The following is a 23581-nucleotide window of genomic DNA, read 5'->3' as shown; positions in this document are numbered from 1 at the left end:
GTCTATGCTGCACTATAGAAGCAAAAGAAACATTTCCCAGAGTGCTGCTTTTATTTTGCTTTATTGCATCTCTGCCATGTTTCCTTATTGCAGCAGTAGAAACAAGAAGGACCCGTTCATTCTCAAAAAAAATAAAAAAATGTTTTCAAAGTTTCAAAACTTTATTATCTGACATTCCAGAACCGATCCGATCTTTAATCTCCGACTCTAATGTCTTCATGTGAGGTGAAGATTTATGTTACGAATAACGTGCGTGCGGTTCAGTCCTCCTTCTGCTCCACCTGTGTGAGGCCTCCGAACCCTATTCCTTTAGGACCGAAATTTTTCGCGTAACAAACTGGAGAGACATAAAGAGATGAAAAAGGAGATTAATGTAACAGTGTCCCTCAGTGATGCCCCCGTTTTCTGAAGTCATCGCTGACCTTTACAGTAGATTTCTCCGTCCTTCTCTGTGACGATGGTGGAGTCCAGACTCTTCCCGCACAGGGCGCAGCGGAAACAGGTTTTATGCCAGGGCTGTGGAGAAAGTAAAGATTATAACTTAGAGTACTTCTCATCAAAATACGTTTTTATATGTTATAGTTTAATATATATATAAATATATATATTAATTTTGTAATTGGGTTCTATTAAAAAAAATGTATACTTTATTGTGTTTTATGTGTTTGAGATTCTTGCCACTAGGGGTCTCCCTAGTCCCTTTTTTAGTGATTTCGGACTCACGCCGGCCTGGTGACTGAGTCCGAAATCTCATACTCAACGCAGCTCCCCACTTGTCAATCAGACACTCTGGAGCAAGTGCTGTGCACGCATCCATGCAGGGCGCGCTCCTGACTCTGCTGGCCAGTGACGTCTTCAGGCTCCTCGTGCTGACAAGGAGAGCCGACACATGCTGGCCGAGAGTCAGTGGAGCGAAGCTCATGAAGATAGAAGGAAGAAGGGCGGAAGCCGCCGGCCCAGCAAGGCTTCACGTGACGTCGCGCCTGCCGGGAACGCCCACTTCCTCCCCTCTCATAAGCTCCTAACTGAGCTGAAGATAAAAAGGTATTTATAGGTGTTTACAATTGGATAGATATAGTTAGAGACAGGGAAAGATGGGGAGGGGGATTAGGGAAAGTTTAGTTGATAATAGGTACTCTTTAAAGGGGTACTCCGGTGGAAAACAATTTTTTTTAATCAACTGGTGCCAGAAAGTTAAACAGATTTGTAAATTACTTCTATTTAACAATCTTAATCCATCCAGTACTTATCATCTGCTGTATACTACAGAGGAAGTTGTGTTGTTCTTCCCAGTCTGACCACAGTGCTCTCTGCTGACACCTCTGTCCATGTCAGGAACTGTCCAGAGCAGGAGAGGTTTGCTAAGGGGATTTGCTCCTGCTCTGGACAGTCCCTAACATGGACAGAGGTGTCAGCAGAGAGCACTGTGGTCAGACAGAAAAGATCTTTAGAAAGAAATACCACTTCCTGTGGAGCATACAGCAGCTGATAAGTACTGGAATGGATAAGATTGTTAAATAGAAGTAATTTACAAATCTGTTTAACTTGCACCAGTTGATTTGAAAAAAAATAGTCTTCCACTGGAGTACCCCTTTAACCCCTTAATGGTGCTGGAAGTTTTGGCCTTAGGCTGGGTTCACACTGTGGAATCTCCTGATGGAATTTCCGCCAGAGATCCCGTGGGGGGGGGGGGGGGCGCTAGGACTGTGCACACTGCATGGATGTCCCCATAGACGGCAATGCATTTCTTGTGCGGTCCTAGCACTGCCCATGGTATCTCTGGCGGAAATTTCATCTTGAGATTCCGCGGTGTGAACCCGACCTTAAAGGGGCACTCCACTGTCCCAGTGTTCGGAACACTTCGTTCCGAATGCTAGGTGCAGGCTGCAAGGGTTGTGATGTCACGGCCACGCCCCCTCAATGCAAGTCTATGGGAGGGCCCCATAGACTTCCATTGTGGGGGGCGTGGCTTGACTTCTCTTGGGTCATGGCCGTGACATCACAACCCTGGCACCCAGCGTTCGGGAAAACAAAATGTTCCGAACGCTGGGGCAGTGGAGTGCCCCCTTAAAGAAACACTGATATGATTTCCTAATGCTGCCTACATTTTCCATTAATTCTCTGGCTTTGCAGAGAGAGGGGGTGGAGTCTGATCACTGCACCTGATCATCTAATTAATCTGGATAGACTCCAGCAGCTGAGACTCATAAGTGGGTTGGGGTCAGTTTACATTATGTGCAGTTTTGATGCGTGTTTTTTTTTATTTTTTTATATGAAACATTGTCATGAGGAGAAAGTGATTTGACCTATAATCACAATCGAGGTGTTTTATGAAGATTTGAAGTCTTCAGGCCGTGTTCACATGTTGTGTTTTTACCGCAGTGTCGCTTGCCCAGGACTGACAACGTCCTCTGACAAATTAAAACACTGTGACTTTCTATGGGTCAAACTGGTGGTCACATGACCCAGTTAGATTAATGAAACGTATGGATTAAGCTGTGCTGGAATGAAACAGATGGCGCTGTAGGACAAGTAAAGAAGTTTTCACCTTATAGACATCTATGGCATACCCCAAGATGCTTAAAACAGTGGGCACCATATCTCAGCCCTACAGCAGTGTCCCCCAAACTGTGTCACTCCAGACAGTGCCCTACAAAATAAGAGTGGGGCTTCTTTACAAATAGAAACATTTCCCAGAGTTCCCCCTTAATATTTAGATAGGGAATCACTGCCCTGATTTGTAATGGGGACTGTTCTTGCCCCTGTTGCCCCAGAACGTCTGTGGGTCCTCCCCGGGCCGGTATCTGACACTCACCCTTCCCCCTCCCATCACTTTTTCGGCAGCATAGACGGATTTTCCACATCTAGGACACTTTTCCGTGGAGGCGAACTTCTGTGCGAACTTGTTGGAGTGTGGGGTGGTGGGCGATCCCCGGGCCGGATGAGTCCTGTGAACACAGACATGTATCAGAATAGACTGGAAACAACTGTAACAACACCCCAGCTGTGAGAACTCTTAGGAAGGATATTCAGGCTCAGGAATTAGAGAATGTTCCCATTGACTAACAGCAAGCAGAGATCTTGGAAATAGCATGGAACAGTGGTCTTCAACCTGCGAACCTCCAGACGTTGCAAAACTACAACTACCAGCATGCCCGGACAGCCTTCGGCTGTCCGGGCATGCTGGGAGTTGTAGTTTCGCAACTTCTGGAGGTCAGCAGGTTGGAGACCACTGGAATAGAGGAAAGATACAGAATGTGCAATGTGATTAGGGAAATGTACTCACTCAGCAACTTCAATCCCGAATCTCTCCCCCGTGTCTGTGCTCAGGCACCCAGCACCTTGTCCGTAGCCGTATCCCTTGGGCCCGTACTTCCTCCCATAACAAGACTTACAGTAGATTTCAGATTCATGTGCAGCGACCGTGGTGCTATCCAGAGCCTTCCTGCAAACCACTGCAAGACAAAATCCTGTATTATACCCCAGAGCTGTACTCACTATTCTGCTGGTGAGGTCACTGTGTACATACATTACTTATCCTGTACTGATCCTGAGTTATATCCTGTATTATACTCCAGAGCTGTACTCACTATTCTGCTGGTGAGGTCACTGTGTACATACATTACATTACTTATCCTGTACTTATCCTGAGTTATATCCTGTATTATACCCCAGAGCTGTACTCCCTATTCTGCTGGTGGGGTCACTGTGTACATACATTACATTACTTATCCTGTACTGATCCTGAGTTATATCCTGTATTATACTCCAGAGCTGTACTCACTATTCTGCTGGTGAGATCACTGTGTACATACATTACATTACTTATCCTGTACTGATCCTGAGTTATATCCTGTATTATACTCCAGAGCTGTACTCACTATTCTGCTGGTGAGGTCACTGTGTACATACATTACATTACTTATCCTGCACTGATCCTGAGTTATATCCTGTATTATACTCCAGAGCTGTACTCACTATTCGGCTGGTGAGGTCACTGTGTACATACATTACATTACTTATTCTGTACTGATCCTGAGTTATATCCTGTATTATACTCCAGAGCTGTACTCACTATTCTGCTGGTGAGGTCACTGTGTACATACATTACATTACTTATCCTGTACTGATCCTGAGTTATATCCTGTATTATACTCCAGAGCTGTACTCACTATTCTGCTGGTGAGGTCACTGTGTACATACATTACATTACTTATCCTGTACTGATCCTGAGTTATATCCTGTATTATACTCCAGAGCTGTACTCACTATTCTGCTGGTGAGGTCACTGTGTATATACATTACATTACTTATCCTGTACTGATCCTGAGTTATATCCTGTATTATACTCCAGAGCTGTACTCACTATTCTGCTGGGGAGATCACTGTGTAGATACATTACATTACTTATCATGTACTGATCCTGAGTTATATATCCTGTATTATACTCCAGAGCTGTACTCACTATTCTGCTGGTGATCTCACTGTGTACATACATTACATTACTTATCCTGTACTGATCCTGAGTTATATCCTGTATTATACCCCAGAGCTGTACTCACTATTCTGCTGGTGATCTCACTGTGTACATACATTACATTACTTATCCTGTACTGATCCTGAGTTATATCCTGTATTATACCCCAGAGCTGTACTCACTATTCTGCTGGTGAGGTCACTGTGTATATACATTACATTACTTATCCTGTACTGATCCTGAGTTATATCCTGTATTATACCCCAGAGCTGTACTCACTATTCTGCTGGTGATCTCACTGTGTACATACATTACATTACTTATCCTGTACTGATCCTGAGTTATATCCTGTATTATACCCCAGAGCTGTACTCACTATTCTGCTGGTGAGGTCACTGTGTACATACATTACATTACTTATCCTGTACTGATCCTGAGTTATATCCTGTATTATACCCCAGAGCTGTACTCACTATTCTGCTGGTGAGGTCACTGTGTATATACATTGCATTACTTATCCTGTACTGATCCTGAGTTATATCCTGTATTATACTCCTGAGCTGTACTCACTATTCTGCTGGTGAGGTCATTGTGTACATACATTACATTACTTATCCTATACTGATCCTGAGTTATATCCTATATTATACCCCAGAGCTGTACTCACTATTCTGCTGGTGAGGTCACTGTGTACATACATTACATTACTTATCCTGTACTGATCCTGAGTTATATCCTATTAAACTTTTTACAGGAGCCCCAAAGCTTCACCTGAGGACCTTATTGGGCTTCCGGTCAGGCCTAGGACAAAGTCAAACAGTAGAATCTAATACAGTGCTGCTCTATCAGCGTGCCTCCAGCTGTTGCAAAACTACAACTCCCAGCATGCCCTGACAGCTGGAGGCATTCTGGTTGGGATACACTGTTCTATGCAATGTTGTGACTAGAGATGAGCGAACTTACAGTAAATTCGATTCGTCACAAACTTCTCGGCTCGGCAGTTGATGACTTTCCCTGCATAAATTAGTTCAGCTTTCCGATGCACCCGTGGGCTGGAAAAGGTGGATACAGTCCTAAGAGACTCTTTCCTAGGACTGTATGCACCTTTTCCAGCCCACCGGAGCACCTGAAAGCTGAACTAATTTATGCAGGATAAGTCATCAACTGCCGAGCCGAGAAGTTTGTGACGAATCGAATTTACTGTAAGTTTGCTCATCTCTAGTTGTGACCTTCTTTCATCCTTGAGCACCACATGAAGCCCAATATAAATATGACTATAAGCTCTGGTCTGGCACTCGGTAATCTCACAATCCAGGACAGGCCGCTCCTGTGATGGCGTCCATTGTGACTCACCACAGGGGATCGGGGGGAGATCTGCCAAATCCCCGGGGGACAGATAAATCCCGGTTATTCTTAGAAAAGTCTGGGAGAATTTAGTGTGACAGATGGAGAGAGATCCCACTGAAGTGATACTGTCAGGAGGTGTCGGTGACCCGTCACAGAGCCCTGATACACGAGAGATGGAGATCAGCTGGAGTCACTGATCAGAGCTGTGCTGCAATGTAAACCATAAGGGAGGGACAGAGCTGCAATGTAAACCATAAGGGAGGGACAGAGCTGTAGTGTCAAGTATAAGGGAGGACAGAGCTGCAGTGTAAAGTATAAGGGAGGACAGAGCTGCAGTGTAAAGTATAAGGGAGGACAGAGCTGCAATGTAAACCATAAGGGAGGACAGAGCTGCAGTGTAAAGTATAAGGGAGGGACAGAGCTGGAGTGTAAAGTATAAGGGAGGACAGAGCTGCAGTGTAAAGTATAAGGGAGGACAGAGCTGCAGTGTAAAGTATAAGGGAGGACAGAGCTGCAATGTAAACCATAAGGGAGGACAGAGCTGCAGTGTAAAGTATAAGGGAGGACAGAGCTGCAGTGTAAAGTATAAGGGAGGACAGAGCTGTAGTGTAAAGTATAAGGGAGGACAGAGCTGCAGTGTAAAGTATAAGGGAGGACAGAGCTGCAGTGTAAAGTATAAGGGAGGACAGAGCCGCAGTGTAAAGTATAAGGGAGGACAGAGCCGAAGTGTAAAGTATAAGGGAGGACAGAGCCGGAGTGTAAAGTATAAGGGAGGGCAGAGCCGCAGTGTAAAGTATAAGGGAGGGACAAAGCCGCAGTGTAAAGTATAAGGGAGGGACAAAGCCGCAGTGTAAAGTATAAGGGAGGACAGAGCTGCAGTGTAAAGTATAAGGGAGGGACAGAGCTGCAGTGTAAAGTATAAGGGAGGACAGAGCCGTAGTTTAAAGTATAAGGGAGGACAGAGCTGCAGTTTAAAGTATAAGGGAGGGACAGAGCTGCAGTGTAAAGTATAAGGGAGGACAGAGCTGCAGTGTAAAATATAAGGGAGGACAGAGCTGCAGTGTAAAGTATAAGGGAGGACAGAGCTGGAGTGTAAAGTATAAGGGAGGGACAGAGATGCAGTGTAAAGTATAAGGGAGGACAGAGCTGGAGTGTAAAGTATAAGGGAGGACAGAGCTGCAGTGTAAAGTATAAGGGAGGGACAGAGCCGCAGTGTAAAGTATAAGGGAGGACAGAGCCGCAGTGTAAAGTATAAGGGAGGACAGAGCCGCAGTGTAAAGTATAAGGGAGGACAGAGCCGTAGTGTAAAGTATAAGGGAGGGACAGAGCCGCAGTGTAAAGCATAAGGGAGGACAGAGCCGCAGTGTAAAGCATAAGGGAGGACAGAGCCGCAGTGTAAAGCATAAGGGAGGACAGAGCCGGAGTGTAAAGTATAAGGGAGGGACAGAGCCGGAGTGTAAAGTATAAGGGAGGACAGAGCTGGAGTGTAAAGTATAAGGGAGGACAGAGCTGCAGTGTAAAGTATAAGGGAGGACAGAGCTGCAGTGTAAAGTATAAGGGAGGACAGAGCTGCAATGTAAACCATAAGGGAGGACAGAGCTGCAGTGTAAAGTATAAGGGAGGGACAGAGCCGCAGCGTAAAGTATAAGGGAGGGACAGAGCTGTAGTGTAAAGTATAAGGGAGGACAGAGCTGGAGTGTAAAGTATAAGGGAGGGACAGAGCTGCAGTGTAAAGTATAAGGGAGGACAGAGCTGCAGTGTAAAGTATAAGGGAGGACAGAGCTGCAGTGTAAAGTATAAGGGAGGACAGAGCTGCAGTGTAAAGTATAAGGGAGGACAGAGCTGGAGTGTAAAGTATAAGGGAGGACAGAGCTGCAGTGTAAAGTATAAGGGAGGGACAGAGCTGGAGTGTAAAGTATAAGGGAGGACAGAGCCGCAGTGTAAAGTATAAGGGAGGACAGAGCCGCAGTGTAAAGTATAAGGGAGGACAGAGCCGTAGTGTAAAGTATAAGGGAGGGACAGAGCCGCAGTGTAAAGCATAAGGGAGGACAGAGCCGCAGTGTAAAGCATAAGGGAGGACAGAGCCGCAGTGTAAAGCATAAGGGAGGACAGAGCCGGAGTGTAAAGTATAAGGGAGGGACAGAGCTGGAGTGTAAAGTATAAGGGAGGACAGAGCTGGAGTGTAAAGTATAAGGGAGGACAGAGCTGCAGTGTAAAGTATAAGGGAGGACAGAGCTGCAGTGTAAAGTATAAGGGAGGACAGAGCTGCAATGTAAACCATAAGGGAGGACAGAGCTGCAGTGTAAAGTATAAGGGAGGGACAGAGCCGCAGCGTAAAGTATAAGGGAGGGACAGAGCCGTAGTGTAAAGTATAAGGGAGGACAGAGCCGGAGTGTAAAGTATAAGGGAGGGACAGAGCTGCAGTGTAAAGTATAAGGGAGGGACAGAGCCGTAGTGTAAAGTATAAGGGAGGACAGAGCCGCAGTGTAAAGTATAAGGGAGGACAGAGCTGCAGTGTAAAGTATAAGGGAGGACAGAGCTGGAGTGTAAAGTATAAGGGAGGGACAGAGCTGCAGTGTAAAGTATAAGGGAGGGACAGAGCCGTAGTGTAAAGTATAAGGGAGGGACAGAGCTGTAGTGTAAAGTATAAGGGAGGGACAGAGCTGCAGTGTAAAGTATAAGGGAGGGACAGAGCTGTAGTGTAAAGTATAAGGGAGGGACAGAGCTGCAGTGTAAAGTATGGAGGAGGGACAGAGCTGTAGTGTAAAGTATAAGGGAGGGACAGAGCTGCAGTGTAAAGTATGGAGGAGGGACAGAGCTGTAGTGTAAAGTATAAGGGAGGACAGAGCCGCAGTGTAAAGTATAAGGGAGGACAGAGCTGCAGTGTAAAGTATAAGGGAGGGACAGAGCTGTAGTGTAAAGTATAAGGGAGGACAGAGCCGCAGTGTAAAGTATAAGGGAGGGACAGAGCTGCAGTGTAAAGTATGGAGGAGGGACTCAGAAGTCTGATCATTTGATGAAACAGGAGATGGATTTCAGACTACCCCTGACTCCAATAGACAGTGCAGAGGAAAATGCCACCAACACTGTAGACCAATGTTTCCCAACCAGGATGCCTCCAGCTGTTGCAAAACTACAACTCCCAGCATGCCCAGACAGCCAACAGCTGCCCGGGCATGCTGGGAGTCGTAGTTTTGCTGGGGAACCATTCATTAATGAAACGTAAAAAAATAAATAAATATATAGTAAAAATATGAATACCAAAAAGTCCACAAAAATTAATCTATTTATTTAACTAATATTTGCGCTATAGAAATGTATACAAAATATCCGGTAAGTGTGCAAAAAAATCTAAATAAAAAAAATCAGCGTCTGGTTCTTGACTTACTGCAGATGAAGCAGGGTTTGTGGAAGCTGCGCCCGTTGCACTGGATCTCCTCGGCGTGGTAAACCGTCTTACTACAGGCTCCGCATTTGGCGCCTCCGCCCAGATTCGGCATTTTTCCTAGAATACTGGGATAAGGGATACAGAGAGGATTGTTGTGTGATACGTCGTCCGTTTATGCGCCAATATATGTCCTTATTTTGGTATGTCATTTTAGGCTGCGTTCACACGGCCCGTCTAGACCCCGGCCGTTCTTCTCCCATCATAAATAAAAACAGACTTTAAAAAAAAAAAGCGGACAATAACGGATGCAAACAGATGTTGTCCATTTGGATCCGTTATTGTTCAGTTAATAAACCAAAAATAAATTTTTTTTTTGTTCGGAACATGCTCAGAAGTAAAAATGGATGCAAACGGATGACATTAAAGGCTCATCCGTTTTTCATAGACTTCAATGTTAAATTTACTGTATCCGTTTTTTTGCCGGAAGAAAAAATACTGCATGTGCCGTTTTTTCTCCCGTCAAAAAAACAGAAATGAGCGCAGACGGGTGCAGACGGGCGTAAACGGATTGTAAAAAGATCCCATTGACATGAATAGGATTTTTTAAACAGATTTTTAATCCGTTTACAGCCTGCAAAAACGGAACCGAAACGGGGATAAAAAAAAACGGGGACAGAAGCCCGTGTGAACGCACCTTTATGTATTTGGTCCAAATACAAAAATAAACTTTTTTTGGGCCACAGCTTTTGGTACCACTAGGGATACCAAGCTGATCCTGGGATCCCCACTGGTCCCGATAACATGGACATATGAGGTGGGTGTCCCAGTGGTTGGACCCCCACCAATCAACTTATTATCCCCTATCCAGTTAAAAAAAAAAAAAAAGTTTAAAAACTGCCCTTTTTTTATTTTTATTTTTTTTATTTATCTATTTCATTTATTTATCTATTTATTTATTTTTGGTTCAAAATAATGCCTTTTTTTTGGTTGAAGATAAAAGAAAAACACTAAAATACCATCAAAATGCCTCCATTTCTTTTTGGTATATTTAAAGCCAAAAAATGGTCATCCTTTTTTTTTTTTTTTTTTTTTTTTTTTTTTATATAATTTTTTATTACAGAAAAGAAGAAACATATCCTCATATCCAAAAAATATAAAGTATTCCTCCCCCCAACCAACCCACTCCCCAGTCCTACATACACTGTCAAACACAGGGGCCCGGAGCAAGAAAAAATAAATGGGCATCTTATTTGTACCGTAAACACTCATAGGACTGAAAATATAACGAAAAAATAAAAATAAAAAAATATTAATGAACGATCATGTGATTTGGTGTAGAACAGCGAATCACATAATCGTTCATTAATATTTTTTGTTATTTTTTCGTTATTCGTTATATTTTTTTCTATACATGGTTTGAGTTTTCTTAAATTAAGATTTTACTTTATTTTACTTTTTTTTTTTTTTCACCCTGGACAATTATTTTTCTTTATTTTTATTATTTTAGGGGATAAGTGTCCCCACTTATCCCTTATCCTGTGGGAAGGGGATAAGATGTTCTGTATCGGAGTTCCTCTATAATTAAATTTATTTTTAGTAAAAAGTGACTTATTTATTTATATGTATTTTCTTTACATTTTATTAAACTGTGCAAAACTTTTTATATATATATATTTATTATTATTATTATTATTATCATTGCTTGAAGCTGCTGCGATCCTTACACTGATAGGGAATATTATTAGGCAATCTGTGACCAACTTGATGGCCATTGTTATGTATCTAGTTGCCATTGGAACCCATCAGCATGCATTAGAGCGGTGCTCTCCAAACTGCGGACCTCTAGCTGGTTGCAAAACTACAACTCCCAGCATGCCCATATTTCCCGCATGCCCAGACAGAGAATGCGAAGACTTATTTACAATGAGATTCCATCAGCTGAGAAGTAAATACAATTGTTGCTGTGGACCAACTTATCAGCATCATCGCTACATAATATAGTTCATATAAAACTACAACTCCCAGCATGCCCGGATAATAATGGTTTGGCAAATAAATAATCAATAATAATAATAATGGTTAAGCAAATAAATAATCATGAATAAATAAAATAATAGTTTAGCAAAGAAATAATAATAAAAATAATAATTGTAAAGGTTTAGCAAAGAAATAATCATTAATTAATAAAATAATAATAATGGTTTAGCAAATAAATAATCAGGAATAAATAACATAATAATAATAATAATGGTTTAGCAAATAATCATTAATAAATAAAATAATAATAATGGTTTAGCAAATAATCATTAATAAATAAAATAATAATAATGGTTTAGCAAATAATCATTAATAAATAAAATAATAATAATGGTTTAGCAAATAATCAGGAATAAATAACATAATAATAATAATAATAATGGTTTAGCAAGCAAATAATCATTAATAAATAAAGTAGTTTAGCAAAGAAAAAATAAGTCACCAAAGGTAAATATAACCCTACATATATAGTAGGTAAAGGTATGTGATTGTAATTATAACACCAAAAAGAGAACCATACCACAGAATAAACAGCAAGGTAATAGAATATACAAAATCAGCTTTATTGATACAATTTAGTGATAAAAAAAAAAAATTTGATATTAAAATTGAAAAAATGAATAAATAGGCACTGGTGGACATACAAAGATATAGGACAATGGTAGGACACAAATACATCAAAATATGCAAATATAAGGAATAAATGCCACAATAGCTGGTAGGATACAAGGGTGATGCCTGCCAAAAATATGCAATAAAGGGTGCCAAACCATACCTACACCTGAACCCCATACCCCAAACCATACCTACACCTGCATATGGTTTGGCACCCTTTATTGCATATTTTTGGCAGGCATCACCCTTGTATCCTACCAGCTATTGTGGCATTTATTCCTTATATTTGCATATTTTGATGTATTTGTGTCCTACCATTGTCCTATATCTTTGTATGTCCACCAGTGCCTATTTATTCTTTTTTTCAATTTTAATATCAAATTTTTTTTTTTTTATCACTAAATTGTATCAATAAAGCTGATTTTGTATATTCTATTACCTTGCTGTTTATTCTGTGGTATGGTTCTCTTTTTGGTGTTATAAAGAAAAAATAATAATAATGGTTTAGCAAACAAATAATAATAATTAATAAAAAAAATCATAATAATGATAATCTAGCAAATAATAATTGTTTATCAAATAAATACTTATTTATAACATAATAATAATGATTATGGCTTTGCAAATGAATATTTATTAATAATAAAATTTATAATAATGATTTAACAAATAAATAATCATTTATATAATAATAATTAATAATAGTTTAGCAAATAAATAATTTGTTTTTTAAATAAAAATAATAATAAATAAATAAAACAAATAAAATAAAAAGAAATTGCAACATGAATCCAAGACTAGGAATATGTTCTGTAATGATCCCATTCTGAATGTAGTCTGCAGAAATCCATGCGCTCAGGACCGATATATAAACATAAAATCTGCGGCATGTGAATCCCCCTAATAATGCAGAATGATATATAGACACAGGTCCCCCATGCACAGGAGCACTCCTCACCTGCTCCGCACACCAGTCCTCTGGAGATGTCTCAGGGTCTGTAAGGTTTCCGCAGAGTCCTGGACTCCTTAAATTCCCTAGAAAGACCTTTTCCCGGGGTGATGATTGATGGAGAAGAACATGTCTGAAATCAGACGCCAAAAATAGCTCCTGATCAATCCCTGGATCATCTCCTAAAGCAGCGAGAGAGAGGGCGGCGGATAACAATGACTTCTGGAATTTTGCTCTGGAGTAGAGTTTTCCAGAAGAAGGGGGGGGGGGGGGGTTTACAAACCACACAGCATCATGGGAATCCCTAAGCATGGAGAGGGTTAATACAGAAGCAATATAATCCTGTATAACAGTGTTTCCAACCTGGGGCTTTGCAACTGTTGCAGAACTACAACTCCCAGCATGCCCTGACGACATGCATTATGGTACATTCACACTACGGAATTGCCGCGGAATTTCTGGGGGCAATTCCGCGGGCGCAATTCCGCGGTGTGAACTTTAACATTAGTGTGAACATGTTTCCGCGAGACCCGTTCACACCGCAGAATTTCAGCAGCGGACATTTCTGCCGCTGAAAGTGTTCCACGCAAAGAAAGAACATGTTCATTCTTTGTGCGGAATCCGCGAGCACTGCATAGCCGTCAATGGTGATGGCTCAGTGCCCCACAGCCCTAGCGCCGAAGTATCTCCGGTGGCGTCCGCCAGGCGGAATCTCTGCCCGCGGAATTCAGCCGCGAGAATTCCGTAGTGTGAACGCACCCTTATCCTCCAATCTCACTGCTCAGAGGATGACCACCATCTTCCCTCACCCTGATGGGGAAATTGTTTTCTTTATGTATCATCTTTATATGTTTCCTAAGAACAACCCCAGAGAGAAGTTTGGGCATCATCTCCTCGGCCCATGTGCATCTGTGACTGCTCAGTGATATCACATTCATCCAATCCTCCACTCTCCATTGATTCTCTTCTCTTCACCCCCTGTTACCTTGATTTCCTTGTATTACTGCTTGTTCACATTTGGCTTTTTTCTATGTAAATCCTTTATCATTCAGCTATTTCTAACAGATCTGTAACTGTTCAGTGATATCACATTCATCCAATCCTTCACTCTCCATTTATTCTCTTCTCTTTACCCCCTGTTACCTTGTTTTCCTTGTTTTAGTGCTTGTTCCCATTTGGCTTTTCTCTATGTAAATCTTTTTTCATTCAGCTATTTCTTATAGATCTGTAATTGCTCAGTGATATCACCTTCATCCAATTCTCCACTCTCCATGATTCTTCTTGTTACCTACTGTAACCTTGTTTTTCTTGTATTAGTGCTTGTTCCCATTTGGGTTTTATCTGTGTAAATTCTATATAATTCAGCAATTTCTTGCAGATCTGTAACTGCTCAGTGATATCACCTTCATCCAATTCTCCACTCTCCATGACTTCTCTCTTTACCTCCTGTAACCTTGTTTTCCTTGTGTTTGCACCCTGTGATGGATCAGCAGGGTTTGCCCATAGTAACCTGCATATAACCCGCTAATAGAGCTTGTGACCTTTAATTTTTTTTATTCTCCGTTTCACCTTTTTATTTATTTTTTTTAAACCGCAGTAATAATATTAGGTTCTTAGGTTCTTAGGTGCACTGGGGGCATTTCCTAGCCCCTAAGTCAGTGTTTACCAACCCGGGTGCCTTCAGCTGTTGGAGAACAACAATTCCCATGATGCCTGGACAGACTTTTGCAACAGCTGGATACACCCTGGTTGGAAAACACTGCCCTAAGTTCACTGCTACACCTGCCCGGCAGCTCAAGTAGCCCTTGCACTTGAGCGCACAATAAGAACCTCATTTACCATTTTGCTATTAATGTGTTTTTTTTTTTTTTCCCAAAAACTCTGCGACAGAGACATAAAAACAAGAGAGAGATAATTTTCAGGAGCTCTATAAACGGATACATGCTGGATACTATAGGAGACCCTGCTGATAGATTTCCTTCAGCACAGAGTGTGGCAGAAGATGTTGGTTGTTCCCAGTCAGTATAATCTGTATCATTCGACAGTCCTCTGGCTGGTTTGTACTTTCTGTCATAAAACCTCGTCCACAGCTCAGTAAGATCTTTCCCCTTTGTCTGAAGAATAATTTATATTTATAGATCTGTGCTGGAAATGGGGTTTTGTACAAATGGAAATTACAAGGTGATTCCAGAAGGAATTTCTACAGCTTTGATCTGGAAAAACATTAATAAAATAAGTTATTTTAGTGTGTTTGAGTCAGAGAGCCGAATGGTCAGCTATAAAACATTGTACCCCAAGTATCATCATCCTGTACCCCGAGTGTCATCATCCTGTACCCCGAGTGTCATCATCCTGTACCCCGAGTGTCATCATCCGGTACCCCGAGTGTCATCATCCGGTACCCCGAGTGTCATCATCCTGTACCCCGAGTGTTATCATCCTGTACCCCGAGTGTCATCATCCTGTACCCCGAGTGTCATCATCCTGTACCCCGAGTGTCATCATCCTGTACCCCGAGTGTCATCATCCTGTACCCCGAGTGTTATCATCCTGTACCCCGAGTGTCATCATCCTGTACCCCAAATGTTATCATCCTGTACCCCAAGTGTCATCATCCTGTACCCCAAGTGTTATTATCCTGTACCCCAAGTGTTATTATCCTGTACCCCAATTGTCATCATTCTGTACCCCAAGTGTTATCATCCTGTACCCCAAGTGTTATCATCCTGTACCCCAAGTGTCATCATCCTGTATCCCAAGTGTCGTCATGCTGTACCCCAAGTGTTATTATCCTGTACCCCGAGTGTCATCATCCTGTACCCCAAGTGTCATCATCCTGTACCCCAAGTGTTATCATCCTGTACTCCAAGTGTCATCATCCTGTACCCCGAGTGTCATCATCCTGTACCCCAAGTGTTATCATCCTGTACCCCAAGTGTCATCATTCTGTACTCCAAGTGTTATCATCCTGTACCCCAAGTGTTATCAAGTAACCCTAGTGTCATCATCCTGTACCCCAAGTGTTATCATCCTGTACCCCAAGTGTCATCATCCTGTACCCCAAGTGTCATCATCCTGTACCCCAAGTGTCATCATCCTGTACCCCAAGTGTTATTATCCTGTACCCCGAGTGTCATCATACTGTACCCCAAGTGTCATCATCCTGTACCCCAAGTGTTATCATCCTGTACCCCAAGTGTTATTATCCTATACCCCAAGTGTTATCATCCTGTACCCCAAGTGTCATCATCCTGTACCCCAAGTGTTATCATCCTGTACCCCGAGTGTTATCATCCTGTACCCCGAGTGTCATCATCCTGTACCCCGAGTGTCATCATCCTGTACCCCGAGTGTCATCATCCTGTACCCCAAGTGTCATCATCCTGTACCCCAAGTGTCATCATCCTGTACCCCAAGTGTCATCATCCTGTACTCCAAGTGTCATCATCCTGTACCCCAAGTGTTGTCATCCTGTACTCCAAGTGTCATCATCCTGTACTCCAAGTGTTATCATCCTGTACCCCAAGTGTCATCATCCTGTACCCCAAGTGTTATCATTCTGTACCCCAAGTGTTATCATTCTGTACCCCAAGTGTTATCAAGTAACCCAAGTGTCATCATCCTATACCCCAAGTGTTATCATCCTGTACCCCAAGTGTCATCATCCTGTACCCCGAGTGTCATCATCCTGTACCCCGAGTGTCATCATCCTGTACCCCGAGTGTCATCATCCTGTACCCCGAGTGTCATCATCCTGTAACCCGAGTGTCATCATCCTGTACCCCGAGTGTTATCATCCTGTACCCCGAGTGTTATCATCCTGTATCCCGAGTGTCATCATCCTGTATCCCGAGTGTCATCATCCTGTACCCCGAGTGTCATCATCCTGTACCCCAATTGTCATCATCCTGTACCCCAATTGTCATCATCCTGTACCCCAAGTGTTATCACCCTGTACCCCAAGTGTTATCACCCTGTTCCCCAAGTGTCATCATCCTGTACCCCAAGTGTTATCATCCTGTACCCCAAGTGTTATCACCCTGTTCCCAAAGTGTTATCATCCTGTACCCCAAGTGTTATTATCCTGTACCCCAAGTGTTATCATCCTGTACCCCAGGTGTTATCATCCTGTACCCCGAGTGTCATCATCCTGTACCCCGAGTGTCATCATCCTGTACCCCGAGTGTTATCATCCTGTACCCCGAGTGTTATCATCCTGTACCCCGAGTGTTATCATCCTGTACCCCAGGTGTTATCATCCTGTACCCCAAGTGTCATCATCCTGTACCCCGTGTCATTATCCTGTACCCCGAGTGTCATCATCCTGTACCCCGAGTGTCATCATCCTGTACCCCGAGTGTTATCATCCTGTACCCCGAGTGTTATCATCCTGTACCCCAAGTGTTATCATCCTGTACCCCAAGTGTCATCATCCTGTACCCCGTGTCATTATCCTGTACCCCAATTGTCATCATCCTGTACCCCAAGTGTTATCACCCTGTTCCCCAAGTGTCATCATCCTGTACCCCAAGTGTTATCATCCTGTACCCCGACCTGTTCCCCAAGTGTCATCATCCTGTACCCCAAGTGTTATCATCCTGTACCCCGAGTGTTATCTTCCTGTACCCCAAGTGTTATCATCCTGTACCCCAAGTGTCATAATCCTGTACCCCAAGTGTTATTATACTGTACCCCAAGTGTCATAATCCTGTACCCCGAGTGTCATCATCCTGTACCCCGAGTGTCATCATCCTGTAACCCGAGTGTCATCATCCTGTACCCCGAGTGTCATCATCCTGTATCCCGAGTGTCATCATCCTGTACCCCGAGTGTCATCATCCTGTACCCCGAGTGTCATCATCCTGTACCCCGAGTGTCATCATCCTGTACCCCAAGTGTCATCATCCTGTACCCCAAGTGTCATCATCCTGTACCCCAATTGTCATCATCCTGTACCCCAAGTGTTATCTTCCTGTACCCCAAGTGTTATCATCCTGTACCCCAAGTGTTATCACCCTGTTCCCCAAGTGTCATCATCCTGTACCCCAAGTGTCATCATCCTGTACCTGAGTGTTATCTTCCTGTACCCCAAGTGTTATCATCCTGTACCCCAAGTGTCATAATCCTGTACCCCAAGTGTCATAATCCTGTACCCCAAGTGTCATCATCCTGTACCCCAAGTGTCATCATCCTGTACCCCAAGTGTCATCATCCTGTACCCCAAGTGTTATAATCCTGTACCCCGAGTGTCGTCATCCTGTACCCCAAGTGTTATCATCCTGTACCCCGAGTGTCATCATCCTGTACCCCGAGTGTTATCATCCTGTACCCCGAGTGTTATCATCCTGTACCCCAGGTGTTATCATCCTGTACCCCAGGTGTTATCATCCTGTACCCCAAGTGTTATCATCCTGTACCCCAAGTGTCATCATCCTGTACCCCGTGTCATCATCCTGTACCCCGAGTGTCATCATCCTGTACCCCGAGTGTTATCATCCTGTACCCCAAGTGTTATCATCCTGTACCCCAAGTGTCATCATCCTGTACCCCGTGTCATCATCCTGTACCCCAAGTGTCATCATCCTGTACCCCGAGTGTTATCATCCTGTACCCCGAGTGTTATCATCCTGTATCCCAAGTGTCATCATCCTGTACCCCAAGTGTCATCATCCTGTACCCCAAGTGTCATCATCCTGTACCCCAATTGTCATCATCCTGTACCCCAAGTGTTATCATCCTGTACCCCAAGTGTTATCACCCTGTTCCCCAAGTGTCATCATCCTGTACCCCAAGTGTTATCATCCTGTACCCCAGTGTTATCATCCTGTACCTGAGTGTTATCTTCCTGTACCCCAAGTGTCATAATCCTGTACCCCAAGTGTTATTATGCTGTACCCCAAGTGTCATAATCCTGTACCCCAAGTGTCATCATCCTGTACCCCAAGTGTTATCATCCTGTACCCCAAGTGTCATCATCCTGTACCCCAAGTGTTATAATCCTGTACCCCGAGTGTCGTCATCCTGTACCCCAAGTGTTATCATCCTGTACCCCAAGTGTTATTATCCTGTACCCCAAGTGTTATCATCCTGTACCCCAGGTGTTATCATCCTGTACCCCGAGTGTCATCATCCTGTACCCCGAGTGTCATCATCCTGTACCCCGAGTGTTATCATCCTGTACCCCGAGTGTTATCATCCTGTACCCCGAGTGTTATCATCCTGTACCCCAAGTGTCATCATCCTGTACCCCGTGTCATCATCCTGTACCCCAAGTGTCATCATCCTGTACCCCGAGTGTTATCATCCTGTACCCCGAGTGTTATCATCCTGTACCCCAAGTGTCATCATCCTGTACCCCAAGTGTCATCATCCTGTACCCCAAGTGTCATCATCCTGTACCCCAAGTGTTATCATCCTGTACCCCAAGTGTTATCACCCTGTTCCCCAAGTGTCATCATCCTGTACCCCAAGTGTTATCATCCTGTACCCCAGTGTTATCATCCTGTACCTGAGTGTTATCTTCCTGTACCCCAAGTGTCATAATCCTGTACCCCAAGTGTTATTATGCTGTACCCCAAGTGTCATAATCCTGTACCCCAAGTGTCATCATCCTGTACCCCGAGTGTTATCATCCTGTACCCCAGGTGTTATCATCCTGTACCCCAGGTGTTATCATCCTGTACCCCAAGTGTTATCATCCTGTACCCCAAGTGTCATCATCCTGTACCCCGTGTCATCATCCTGTACCCCAAGTGTCATCATCCTGTACCCCGAGTGTTATCATCCTGTACCCCGAGTGTTATCATCCTGTATCCCAAGTGTCATCATCCTGTACCCCAAGTGTCATCATCCTGTACCCCAATTGTCATCATCCTGTACCCCAAGTGTTATCATCCTGTACCCCAAGTGTTATCACCCTGTTCCCCAAGTGTCATCATCCTGTACCCCAAGTGTTATCATCCTGTACCCCAGTGTTATCATCCTGTACCTGAGTGTTATCTTCCTGTACCCCAAGTGTCATAATCCTGTACCCCAAGTGTTATTATGCTGTACCCCAAGTGTCATAATCCTGTACCCCAAGTGTCATCATCCTGTACCCCAAGTGTTATCATCCTGTACCCCAAGTGTCATCATCCTGTACCCCAAGTGTTATAATCCTGTACCCCGAGTGTCGTCATCCTGTACCCCAAGTGTTATCATCCTGTACCCCAAGTGTTATTATCCTGTACCCCAAGTGTTATCATCCTGTACCCCAGGTGTTATCATCCTGTACCCCGAGTGTCATCATCCTGTACCCCGAGTGTCATCATCCTGTACCCCGAGTGTTATCATCCTGTACCCCGAGTGTTATCATCCTGTACCCCGAGTGTTATCATCCTGTACCCCAAGTGTCATCATCCTGTACCCCGTGTCATCATCCTGTACCCCAAGTGTCATCATCCTGTACCCCGAGTGTTATCATCCTGTACCCCAAGTGTCATCATCCTGTACCCCAAGTGTCATCATCCTGTACCCCAATTGTCATCATCCTGTACCCCAAGTGTTATCATCCTGTACCCCAAGTGTTATCACCCTGTTCCCCAAGTGTCATCATCCTGTACCCCAAGTGTTATCATCCTGTACCCCAGTGTTATCATCCTGTACCTGAGTGTTATCTTCCTGTACCCCAAGTGTCATAATCCTGTACCCCAAGTGTTATTATGCTGTACCCCAAGTGTCATAATCCTGTACCCCAAGTGTCATCATCCTGTACCCCAAGTGTTATCATCCTGTACCCCAAGTGTCATCATCCTGTACCCCAAGTGTTATAATCCTGTACCCCGAGTGTCGTCATCCTGTACCCCAAGTGTTATCATCCTGTACCCCAAGTGTTATTATCCTGTACCCCAAGTGTTATCATCCTGTACCCCAGGTGTTATCATCCTGTACCCCGAGTGTCATCATCCTGTACCCCGAGTGTCATCATCCTGTACCCCGAGTGTTATCATCCTGTACCCCGAGTGTTATCATCCTGTACCCCGAGTGTCATCATCCTGTACCCCGTGTCATCATCCTGTACCCCAAGTGTCATCATCCTGTACCCCGAGTGTCATCATCCTGTACCCCAGGTGTTATCATCCTGTACCCCAAGTGTCATCACCCTGTACCCCGAGTGTCATCACCCTGTACCCCGAGTGTCATCATCCTGTACCCCGAGTGTCATCATCCTGTACCCCGAGTGTTATCATCCTGTACCCCGAGTGTCATCATCCTGTACCCCGAGTGTCATCACCCTGTACCCCGAGTGTTATCATCCTGTACCCCGAGTGTCATCACCCTGTACCCCGAGTGTTATCACCCTGTACCCCGAGTGTTATCACCCTGTACTCCGAGTGTTATCATCCTGTACCCCGAGTGTCATTATCCTGTACCCCGAGTGTCATTATCCTGTACCCCGAGTGTTATCATCCTGTACCCCGAGTGTCATCATCCTGTACCCCGAGTGTCATCATCCTGTACCCCGAGTGTCATCATCCTGTACCCCAAGCGTCATCATCCTGTACCCCGAGCGTCATCATCCTGTACCCCGAGCGTCATTATCCTGTACCCCAAGTGTTACTATCCTGTACCCCAAGTGTCATTATCCTGTACCCCAAGTATTATCATCCTGTACCCCAAGAGTCATCATCCTGTACCCCGAGTGTTATCATCCTGTACCCCAAGTGTCATCGTCCTGTACCCTGAGTGTTATCATCCTGTACCCCAAGCGTTATCATCCTGTACCCCAAGTGTTATCATCCTGTACCCCAAGTGTTATCATCCTGTACCCCAAGTGTTATTATCCTGTACCCCGAGTGTTATCATCCTGTACCCCAAGTGTTATCATCCTGTACCCCAAGTGTCACCATCCTGTACCCCAAGTGTTATCATCCTGTACCCCAAGTGTTATCATCCTGTACCCCAAGTGTTATTATCCTGTACCCCAAGTGTCCTCATCCTGTACCCCAAGTGTCCTCATCCTTTACCCCAAGTGTCATCATCCTGTACCCCAAGTGTTATTATCCTGTACCCCAAGCGTTATCATCCTGTACCCCAAGTGTTATCATCCTGTACCCCGAGTGTTAATCTTATTATAATTATATGGACCATAATGCTTTGCTGACCATGTACTGTTCCACCCATTGGATGCAGTTTTATCCCAAAACTTTGGGGAAGACTTATCAAAACCCGTCCAGAGGAAAAGTTGCTGAGTTGCCCATAGCAACCAATCAGATCGCTGCTTTCATTTTTCAGAGGCCTTTTCAAAACTGAAAGAAGCGATCTGATTGGTTGCTTTGGGCAACTCGGCAACTTTTCCTCTGGACAGGTTTTGATAAATCCCCCCCTCCCCCCTTTGCCTTTTTTTATTTTGGTCTTGGTTATGTTCCTGACCTTTGCCCGGTTGCCCCCTCCGTGATGTATGACCTCAGGGCCGCACGCTCCACCGGTGATGATAACATGGAGGCCGCTGTAGGTCGTGTAGTCTGAGAAGCCGCCGCTCTTGATTTTCCACTTGTAATCTTTATGGATATTCCAGAATCAGCGCCGCGGCCAAGGAAAAACTGAGGCTGCGTCCACATCATCGGAGGTTTCGCCTTTCTGGGTGACTTCAAGGACGTTATTAAAAAAAAAAAAACTTCACTTGAGCTGAGCAATAAATCCTCGCCGAGCAAAACTACAACTCCCAGCATGCCCAGACAGCCAACGGCTGTCTGGGCATGCTGGGAGTTGTAGTTTTGCAACAGCTGGAGGTCCACAGTTTGGAGGCCATCGGGATAGAACACATTTAAATCCAACATGTCCGAACCTTTCCTCTCTTAAAGGGGTATTCCGCCCCTAGATATGTTAGGGGGTAACATGTCTGATCACTAAGGGGTCCGGCCGCTGGCGCTGTGGCGTTACGGTCACCTGGGGCTAGTATACAGACGTGACCCCTCCTCCCATAGGCATGAATGTGATGGGGTGCCGCAGCTGAGATCGCGGGGGTCCCCAGTGGATAACATGTCTACCCCTTGAGGCAGAACTGCAACTCCCAGCATGCCCAGAGAGCTGTTGGCTCATACCCCACAGTGGTCGCTTTCAGGCAGCCACCACACTGTACATCTATTTACCACCATGATTTCTGACCAATTCGTATTTTATGGTTACCAAAATGGGGTCCATATGGTATTGCAACTTGGCTCCATTCACCTTAAAGGAAATGTCTCATACTAAAAAACGTATCCAACCCCGCGATCTCCTGTATGGGACCCTGGTTCTACCAGGGGATGCAGCGTCACGACCCCCGCACATCCCCCCACATCCCCTCCATATATCTCTGTGGGAGAGCAGAAGATGGCCGAATGGCTCTACCATAGACATATATGGAGGGAGCTGGGAAGAGTCGGGGCCCGTACTGGAAATCCCAGGGGTCCGACCGTTAGGACCCCTGCGGACAGGGGATAAGTCTTTAAGTATTTTTTAGGATGAGACGTTTTCTTTAAATGGATCCGAGTTGCAATACCGCACACAACCAGATGTGGCGCTGTTTTTGGAAGAAAGTAACGCTGGGGGAGATTTATCAAAACCCGTCCAGAGGAAAAGTTGCTGAGTTGCCCATAGCAACCAATCAGATCGCTGCTTTCATTTTTCACAGGCCTTTTCAGAAATGAAAGAAGAGATCTGATTTTCTTCCACTTTTGCTCTGGACGGGTTTTGATAAATCTCCCCCAGCGTTACTTTCTTCCAAAAACAGCGCCACATCTGGTTG

General features: G+C 44.3%; 1 protein-coding gene across 8 annotated transcripts; it reads right to left on the bottom strand.

The window, feature by feature from the left end:
* Positions 1 to 160: 160 nt before the first annotated feature.
* Positions 161 to 23050, bottom strand: CSRP3 (cysteine and glycine rich protein 3). Of its 8 annotated transcripts, none has more exons than XM_056527791.1 (7): positions 23023 to 23050; positions 13957 to 15026; positions 9213 to 9337; positions 3287 to 3455; positions 2816 to 2948; positions 423 to 516; positions 161 to 337 (listed from the first exon to the last, which is right to left on the bottom strand). In XM_056527791.1, the coding sequence occupies exons 2-7, from the start codon at positions 13986 to 13988 to the stop codon at positions 261 to 263; spliced, it is 630 nt and encodes a 209-aa protein (XP_056383766.1). In that variant the 5' UTR covers positions 13989 to 15026; positions 23023 to 23050; the 3' UTR covers positions 161 to 260. The 8 variants fall into 8 exon arrangements, with proteins under 8 accessions (XP_056383766.1, XP_056383764.1, XP_056383767.1 ...); XM_056527789.1 differs by lacking the exon at positions 23023 to 23050 and adding an exon at positions 22225 to 22353; XM_056527792.1 differs by lacking the exons at positions 13957 to 15026; positions 23023 to 23050 and adding exons at positions 12823 to 12995; positions 22225 to 22288.
* Between the last annotated feature and the right edge of the window lie 531 nt (positions 23051 to 23581).

This window comes from Hyla sarda, chromosome 6, assembly GCF_029499605.1.
Source record: "Hyla sarda isolate aHylSar1 chromosome 6, aHylSar1.hap1, whole genome shotgun sequence".
NCBI lineage: Eukaryota > Metazoa > Chordata > Amphibia > Anura > Hylidae > Hyla > Hyla sarda.
The sequence above is the reverse complement of the archived record's forward strand: the minus strand, read 5'-3'. Positions and strand labels throughout refer to the sequence as shown.